The sequence below is a fragment of the Populus euphratica genome, unplaced genomic scaffold (assembly GCF_000495115.2).
Source record: "Populus euphratica unplaced genomic scaffold, PopEup_1.0 scaffold2328.1, whole genome shotgun sequence".
NCBI classification, from domain to species: Eukaryota; Viridiplantae; Streptophyta; class Magnoliopsida; order Malpighiales; family Salicaceae; genus Populus; species Populus euphratica.
Genome location: NW_011502170.1, coordinates 14,781 through 24,008, shown reverse-complemented (window position 1 = coordinate 24,008; position 9,228 = coordinate 14,781). Strand labels below are relative to the sequence as shown.

The 9,228-nt window shown below is 34.2% G+C and overlaps 1 protein-coding gene across 2 annotated transcripts; it reads left to right on the top strand.

The window, feature by feature from the left end:
* Nucleotides 1–662: 662 nt before the first annotated feature.
* On the top strand, nucleotides 663–4,950 carry LOC105118915 (lipoyl synthase 2, chloroplastic). 2 transcript variants are annotated; one of them, XM_011016972.1, is made up of 7 exons: nucleotides 663–834; nucleotides 1,608–2,361; nucleotides 2,588–2,678; nucleotides 2,778–2,935; nucleotides 3,595–3,766; nucleotides 4,042–4,152; nucleotides 4,476–4,950. In XM_011016972.1, exons 2-7 carry the CDS (start codon nucleotides 1,784–1,786, stop codon nucleotides 4,557–4,559), a joined length of 1,194 nt encoding a protein of 397 aa, XP_011015274.1. In that variant the 5' UTR covers nucleotides 663–834; nucleotides 1,608–1,783; the 3' UTR covers nucleotides 4,560–4,950. The 2 variants fall into 2 exon arrangements, with proteins under 2 accessions (XP_011015274.1, XP_011015275.1); XM_011016973.1 differs by having other exon boundaries at nucleotides 1,539–2,361.
* Nucleotides 4,951–9,228: the final 4,278 nt, after the last annotated feature.

Below are 9,228 nucleotides of genomic sequence, written 5' to 3'. Positions count from 1 at the left end.
ACGAAGAAAATAAAAATTTTATTTAGTTTTTAAATAAGATAAAAATATATTTAATAATATCACAATACTTTTATGGTATTTAGATAATAACTAGTAATATTCTATTAGTTATTTTTTGAGATCTACTTTTAAAAAATAAAAAAATACAATTAAAAAAAATCTTAAATAAAAATACTCTTATAATTTTTTTATGATTTATGAATTTTATATTCTTTTCCATTTGTTTTTTTTAATAGATTTAAATGAGTAATTAATATGCTTTCACTGATTACTCTATAAATGTCATAAAATTTTATATCATATCATTGAGTTATATTTTTTTATATAAATAATATTAGAAACTTAAAAAGAAATTGTAAAATTATAAAATATTATTTTTAAGAAATGCTAATAAATATTTTTTTATACTTGTGTTATACTCCCGTCATAACTATAATTAATATTATATATTAAAACATATAAGTATAAAATTATTAAATAGCCACAATGTATTTATATCTTACTTGTATAAAAACCATATTATATGAAAATATCAATGATTTTCCCATAAAAATTCATAAAAATTATTCTACTGATTTAGTGGGAGTCCTTAAACATTTATCTATAGTCTTGTTACTTATCTTGTTTTTCTTGAAAGACATGTCGTCTGCGTTATCGCTGCGTAACTGCTCTATTGCAGTTGCAACTACCAATGACAAACAAAAAGGTCTTTCTATTGTTTGGACGTAGAACTCAAAGACCCAAAACAAAAGCCCTCTCTTTCAAATCCCAGCATCATATCATTTCATCAAACACAAAGCCAGTATTTTTCATCACAGATTTCTCTTATCACAGGTGGGTTGGTGCTGGCCTTTCTCTCTTTTAATCTTGTTTGCATTTTGTTGTTCGTACATGTGTGTGAAATGAATGATGGTATGAGATTTTGGTGTTTGTTAAAATGCCTATGTTAACTTGCAAGATGATAACTTTTTTGGGTTTTAGTCTTTGATGCTTGTAGATATTTGGAAAATGTGCAGTATAGTTTGAGTGTGGAGATGAGTTTTGAATAATTTGGTGATTTATTTGATGTTTTGATTGTAAATCTCTGAGTTTTTTGCATTAGATATGTAGTTATGCATTTTGGTGATGCCTGGAAATTCTTGTAGTCAAAACGTAAGATCCTTGGAAATGTTAATGTTTGAAGCTTGATATACGGTATCTTTGGATTTGATGATGCATTAGTGGCACTTGTTTCATTTCTATAAAAAAAAGTTATGGTCTTTCTGTGTTGGGATGTTTAAGAAATACTAAGGACTAATATGAAAGAAAATCAACACAACATAGAACCTTCACAGATTTCCAGTAGTGTAGCCAGTAAAACCTCCTGGTCTTGTGCTAGAACCGCTTGTTCCATAATTCTGTAATGCAGAGTTGTGGTGGATTAATGGAGTTGAGCTGCGGGATGTGTGTGTTTCCATTTCCTTAAATTCATGTTTTGTTTGTCTGCAAGTGAGCATTGCGTCTTTCATTGTCTTGATAGATGATGTGCTTGGTGGCAGGTTGGGTTAAAGTTGTTATAGTGGGTCAATTTTCCTGAAAGTTGAATGTACTTTGTAAATTTTTTGTAGCAAAACAACTGGATGGAATTCTGATCCATACAATGTCATCCAAGTGGACACAGGATCCGTTGGTTGACAGCATTTAGATATATTACAGCAGCTGCTACTCAGATAAACCAAAAGAGAAAAGAGTCCTTTTTTTTCCTCTTCATTTGAATCAAAGAATAACCCAGAAGAAAAAAAAAATGATAGAGCAATCTCTTTCAAAACCTTCATTCTCATTGTCAATTCCCATTCCTAAAGCCCCTAAATCCAAATCCTCCTTTTTTTGCTCCTATTCAAAAATTCGATGTGAATCTGTTGATTATCCCTCTTTGACAAAAAATGATGCAAAACACCCACAAATCTCTACCACTATCAATAATGGCTCTTCATCATCAGCATCTGTGGATTTGAAGAACACGGAGAAGGGCCCATACCCATATCCAGGAGGTGGAAAGATGGGGCCATACACTGGGAGGGATCCCAATGAGAAGAAGCCAGAGTGGTTGAGGCAGAGAGCTCCTCAAGGAGAACGATTTGAAGAGGTAAAAGAATCTCTCTCTCGCTTAAATCTCAACACTGTTTGCCAAGAAGCTCAATGCCCCAATATTGGAGAGTGTTGGAATGGAGGTGGGGATGGTATTGCAACAGCAACTATTATGGTTTTGGGTGATACTTGTACCCGTGGATGTAGATTTTGTGCTGTTAAAACCAGCAGAACCCCTCCTCCTCCTGACCCCATGGAGCCACTTAACACTGCTTTGGCTATTGCAAGTTGGGGGTGAGTTTGTTTCGTAGAGTTGACTATGGAAATACTGTTTCTGTACTGTTTGCAAGTATGTTTTAGATTGTCAAATGAAATGCTTTTTTTTTTTTTTGTCATCTCAAAATACCATTTCCTTCAATATGTAAAAAGAAATGAAAAGATAGACAGTAGTTCATACTGTAGTGTTCAACTTTCTTTAAGTATCGAACTAATCTAGTATGTTTCTTCTTTCCCAATTTAGTGTGGATTACATTGTTATAACAAGTGTAGATCGTGATGATCTACCGGATGGGGGGAGTGGACATTTTGCCCAAACTGTTAGAGCTATGAAGGTTTGTATGTTATCAGGCTTACTTTATGGATGTCATACTCCTGTTTACTGGCACAGAATACATGAATCACATATTGGATTCTGTACACCTTATCTGCAGGAACTGAAGCCAGAGATCATGGTTGAATGCTTAACTTCTGATTTCCGTGGTGACCTAAAGGCTGTAGATACTCTGGTACATTCAGGGTTGGATGTGTTTGCCCACAATGTTGAGACTGTTAAACGCCTCCAACGAATTGTTAGAGATCCCCGAGCTGGGTGAGTGGCTTGTTGTTGCTTCTGTACAAGCACAAAACATGGATCTGTGCACATCATATCAGGTGTTTTGTGTTTTGAGGCCTACCAGTCATGGTTGTATTTGATGATCAGTTTATAGTATTTGAATACAAAAGACAACAGTTAAAACAAAATAAAAAATTTCTGGTGGTTTGTTCTAGGTTATTTCCGACTTTACACATGATGCAAAATATAAACAATATTTAGTAAATAACATTCACGATTATCTCCAAGTAAAGCTGATGGAGAATTAAGGGAAACAATGGGAGTTGGCATTTATTTGCCTAGGAATTTTATATTTAATGATTATAATAGTTTTTATTATTTAGGAAAACCAATAATAAATACCAATTCCCTTTTTAAATAACATAATCTAGAATAATCATAAAATATTTAAATTCCTAAACAAATAAATACCAACTCCCATTGTTGCCCTTCATTCTCCATCAAAAGCACACATATACATATGATACATAAAGGTATTCAATTATTTGTTGAGAACGGGAAAAAAATTGCATGAATAAACCAAATCCAGGCTTGGTGTGCTTATAGCAAGAAATCTTATGCAGATTGGTCTTTCTTTCAATAAAACTTGTCGTGAATGCTAATTTTGATTGTTATTTTAAGAATGGGAAATGCAGGTATGAACAGAGTTTATCAGTTTTGAAACATGCAAAAGTCAGTAAGAAGGGAATGATAACAAAAACTTCTATAATGTTGGGTCTGGGAGAAACTGATGATGAGGTGAAGGAAGCCGTGACTGATTTAAGGGCTATAGATGTTGATATTCTAACATTTGGACAGTACTTACAGGTAAAATTATGTGCCACTATGCTCTTATGCTATTTAGCTCGAGTAATTTAGTTGTTATGCCTAGAATTGGGCCTCTGCTTTCTTAATTATGTTAAACTCTTAAAGCTTGCCATAGTCTAGTGTTTTACTGCCTGAATGATTATCATATTGCCAAAAGATGGTTTCAGTTCAACATTGCTAAGGCATTTGTTGTGTTGTCGTGTTATATTGTGGTGCTATATTTATTTGACTCTTGCAGCCTTAGCTCTCAATATGAAACTGCTTATCTTTTGCAGCCCACTCCATTACATTTAACGGTTAAGGAGTATGTTTCACCTGAGAAGTTTGCTTATTGGAAGGAATATGGAGAGTCTATTGGATTCCGTTATGTGGCTAGTGGACCTCTGGTAAGTTCTTTGATAACTATTTACGTTGGAGGTTATAGATGTCAGCATTTTTGTTCTTACACGAACAACAAATGGGAAGACAGGCTAATTGTTAGTGTTATAATTTGTAAATGTAGCCCTGTTCAAATCCATTTGTGTTCATTAAAATCCTGTTGGATCTAAATTTCAGTCTGCTTCTATAATAAAAGCTTTGCAAACCTATGCATGGTTTTGCTTCAAATTCAATGTTTTACTAGCTGAGCTTGAGTTCCTTTAGTTGTTTCGAAGACACTCAATCGACCCTTTTAAATTTTCTTAAAAGAGCTTTCGATTTTATTTTCCAGGTTCGATCCTCTTACAGAGCAGGGGAATTCTTTGTCAAGACAATGGTGAAAGAAAGTGCTAAAGAAGCTGCTGCCATATCCTAGTCACCTCCTGTAATCCTTTTTACCATTCCATCTTGATGGCCATGGAACTACAACAACAGTAACTTTATGTCACGAGCCACTGGCTTTGGGACAATCTGTATCAGATATACAAGGTTGAGTTTTCGTTCTCTGGGTTTTTGATTTGCCAGTGGTGAGTTTTACTGGTGATAGTCATACCGTGAATTGATCAATTTATTTTTTCCTTTCATTCTTGTTGTAATTCCCTTTCTTCTTCATTTTTTCCCCCAAGAATACCCAAAGCATGGTTAATTTATATGGTCAAAACAAAATAAAGTTGAAGAGCATGAGTTATTATTCCTGTGAGCATCACTATTTTCTTCCTGTAAATAAACAAAGCAAATGCAATTGTTCACGTGTTACCCTTTGGAAATATTCATAAAGAACTAGATAGTTTAATGGAAAAGAGCGAATTCACTCCACGAATCGGTTCAAGTCCGGGACTGAGATCGTTTTAGGGAGATGATTTCTGCTGCAGAGAGCCCAGATTGCTGCATGTTAGGCATTCACCTTTTTATTTTTTATTTTTAAAATTTTTGCTAGCTGTATTAATTGCACCATCTCTGAATTTTCAGGTTCTTGATTACAGTTAGTACAAGTCTTTAATTTTTTTAAAATAATATTATTTTAATTTTAAAAAAACCAAATTAAATCTAGTTGATTAAGGTAATTTAATCCTGATTGTTTTTGTGTTTTAAAAGGTTTTTTTTAAAAAAATATTTTTTATTTTTTATTGTAAATTAATATTTTTGATGTGAAAAATGTTTTTAAAAATAATATTATTTTAATATAATAAATGACTTGATTTGAATTAATTAAATTTTATTTGTTTTAATTTGGAGTTTAGATTCTAGTATGGTGAGGTTTTGCTAAGATGTGATATTTTTAAAAAAATTCAGGTCCATGCCCTAAAAAGTATGATTTTTGACTGAATCAAATTCTATTTATTTTTTTAATCTCCACACAAGCTAGAATCTAGAATCTAGTATGGTGAGTTTCGACTTAGACTGAGTTTAATATGTTCTAAAAATTGTGATTTTTTACTACATTAAGTTATATTTATTTTTTTAATCCTGGATTTTTAAAAATTCAGGTACATGTTTGGAAAAACTTGATTTTTCAACTAAAAAAGCTAAAAAATTAGAATTTTTTTGATGTATATTTTGTGAGAGGTGGGAAGTCAAAGCATGCGGAGCTAGATGTATCGTATGATATTGCTGTGACCTTGCAGTTCTTGCCTAGCATGGTTGAAATCCTTATAGGATAAAATCCAAACTATAATAAATTGAGATATAAAAGGATTGTAAAACATTGTGAAGCTTCATGAGATGGCTTTGGGGATTGACAAGTTGTTGATTGCACCGCTTACCATAGCCAGTGCACAACAGTTATGATCGGAATTTGCCTAATTTTCTCCCACAATATTTTTTTTTTTTCGAACTAGTACTATTAAAAAATATTTTTAATCTAGGGAACATTAGCACAATAAAAAAATATTTTTATTATATTTGCTTTATGGTTTTCAATTTAATCATCGTTATCCTTTATATTTTCAATTGTTTATCATGTTTGTCTTATAATTTTTTGTTTTGGACATGTTTTTTTTTTCTGTGGTTTCGGTTTTAGTTTGGTCTTAATATTAAGATTTTGGTTTTGACAAAAAACATAAACATCAATCCATGTATGTACATTTTACCCCAGAGATAGTTTCAAATTCATGCGTACTATACTCTGAATATACGTGGTACCTTGTCTGTCAACGGTCAAAATAGGAAGCTTAAGGCACAAATTCATTGCCTCTTTAACATCGAAGACTAGGTTCTGAGTTCCTGTAAATAAAGTAATTCATGTACGGCTTCCAAGAAACGAAAACTGGTAATAAATTTTCAAACGTAAACCCTTTTTCTAGGTCTATATATTAGTGCACTTAAACCCAAGAATCAAGATCTTGTCTACTGTTTCCTCTGTTTATACAGGCATGAACACCACCGCCACCACCACCCTTGTCCATGACACCATAACAAAAACTTTTAGCAGTAGATTAAAGGGTTATCAGCCATTGGAACATTATGATGCTCTGCATGGAGATGATCCTCATGACATGGGGTATAGAAGTGCAAGGGCTAAGAAAAGACAGGTTTTTCTCAAGTCTTACAGGTTAGCATCAAGAACCGAATTGAGAAGAAGAAGGTCAAGATCGTTGAAGCTGAAGAAGGTGGTGGTTAAGGTTAGGATGGCCGTGTTATCAGCTGTTTCGTTTATGAGGGGAAATGCTTTAAAATCTTGTAATTCTAAATCATCAATCTCTGCTTTCTCTCCTATGCAACTCAGCAAGTCTTGTTAGGTTTTTAATTTTTTTCCAATTTCCTGAACTGATTTCCTTCTTAATAAAGCATTTTTGCTGCTGCAATTCTATGATTATGTATCTATATCTGTTTTTAGGTAGATACATTGGCAAAGATTTGACACTCTAGTCTCCAAGGTAACTTTTGGATACCATCCCAGAAGAGCAAACACAGTGAGAGCAGACGATACGTGTTCTCTTTTCGTTACTATTTTGAAATCACAGAGTTCACTACAAAATTATCTCATAAACAAATTTATTTTATATTTCTCTCAATCTCTTTCTAACCAAATATATTTTCGTTAATTTTTTGTTTGGGACACTAACCAAATACAACCCAAGAAATATCACAATTGTATACAATAGAAAGGCTCATTGCTTGTCTGCTATATTCCTCGACATTTTTCTCTTCCTCTGCCCTATGGAAGGAGATTAGGCAGATACATATGCTTGGGATGAAAATCTTTTGTTTATGTACTTGTCATGTTCAGACCTATTCAGTCTCAAGTACCAATTTTCTTTATTAATTTCATTGCACCCTATGCTTCTGGTTCTCGTTCTGTTTACTCTTACTCAGTCTCCCGTACCAAACGCTTCCTATAACTTTCCTCATTAATTTCATTGCATCCTAGGCTTTTGGTTCATAATGTAATGTGGTTCTCATGCATAGTTCCTATGGTTCCAACTGGTTCTGTGTATGTCAAGTGTGCAAAATTCCTGGAATAATCTGCAACACCAAGAGAATTTTTCTCGCCATCTTGATTGGTTGGACTTTCCAAACTGTCATTTCTTTTGGGTGGTTAGACAATCATAAGTGTTGGCCATAGTTATATATAGGATGATCATTTTCCATTTAGGACTGTATTGACAGACTGCAATTTGTCTTTGGTAGCTATCATCTGTTATGAGTAAGCCAATCTTTTTACACGACGATATGACAGAATTGTCAGATTTTCCTAAATTGGCTCCTCCTTGGATGGTCTTAACAAATATCAGCAGCAACCCAGATCATTGGTGCTAAAAATGGAGAAATAGAGAGTTGTGTAACAACCATGCCAATTACTATCATCCTCCAATCCATGTCCTCACATTATATAACAATAACCTAAACAAGTGGAGCAAAATTCTCCAAAAAGGTCCCCTCCTCTCTACCTCCAAGTTCAAGATTCTTAGACGAGAAGGGAAAGGGCTTTTCTTTCTTCTTCTCCTTTCTTGTATGGACTATGCTCAGCGCAGGGTGCATCCATCTGATGTTGAGGCAGCAATGGAAACTGCCCCTGCATACCCATCAAAATATGTTATGCTCAACAATAGTAATTCTTCAAGCGTTAGGCCTCCTCCTCAAAGGCGTAACATTCCTAGGTACCATTCAAACCATCATCATTCTCATAGACATCGTTGTTTAAAATGTGTATGCTGTTGCTTTTGCTTCTCGATTGTTGTCATTATCGTTCTTGCTAGCCTTCTTGCCGTTCTTTACGTAACACTAGAACCCAAAATGCCTCAATATAATATCGAAAGTTTTGATGTCAATGCTTTCAACATGGCTCCGGATTTTAGCCTCTATACCGAATTTGTTGTCGTCGTGAAAGCTAACAATCCTAATAAAGAGATTGCTTTCACCTATGGCAAAGACAGCTCGGTCGTTGTAGCCTATTCAGATTCAACTCTTTGTTCTGGCAAGCTTCCTGCCTTTCACCAACCGTTCGAGAACACAACGATGATCCGTGTTGTTTTGACAGGAAAAAGCGAGTTCGGTTCAGGACTTCAAGAAGTTCTTATGGACAACAGGGAAACAGGAAGGATCCCTTTACTTGTAATCGTAAAGGCACCTATTTCTGTGATTGTTAAAAGTCTTGCATTGAGACAGGTTATGGTTAATGTCAACTGTTCTTTGGTTGTTGATAACTTGGCACCCAACAAGAGGGTTCGGATTCTATCAAGTACATATACCTATGCCTTCGAAGGTGTTACGCTCAAAATATGACCCTTGTATTTTTATTTTCCTCTTCTTCATTAGCATAATCAATTCCGGATGGAAGGGAAAGGAGAAGCAGAATTGGCTAATAGCATCCATGCCATTTGCTTCCTCTCTCGGAGATGAAATCAGAAGAGTTTGTTCCGCAGGTTGTATTGTGTAGATTGCTGATTATAAAACAAGTGTATGTTATGCAGCTTTAGCTTGTGTTGTGTAGGCTTCTATTGGAATTTATACGTAACTTTATGTAGCAGTATTGTAAGTCTGTGATGTATATTTCACCCTGAACTTGTTATTGTTTGCACAAATTTAGAAAGCTTAATCCATGT

What these genes read in the sequence shown, in the direction of transcription:
- LOC105118915 (XM_011016972.1), top strand. Translation starts at nt 1,784, where the DNA reads ATGATAGAGCAATCTCTTTCAAAACCTTCATTCTCATTGTCAATTCCC. An exon ending in CATTTGGACAGTACTTACAG is followed by an intron (nt 3,767 to 4,041) that starts GTAAAATTATGT and finishes TATCTTTTGCAG; the next exon opens with CCCACTCCATTACATTTAAC. An exon ending in ATGTGGCTAGTGGACCTCTG is followed by an intron (nt 4,153 to 4,475) that starts GTAAGTTCTTTG and finishes TTTATTTTCCAG; the next exon opens with GTTCGATCCTCTTACAGAGC.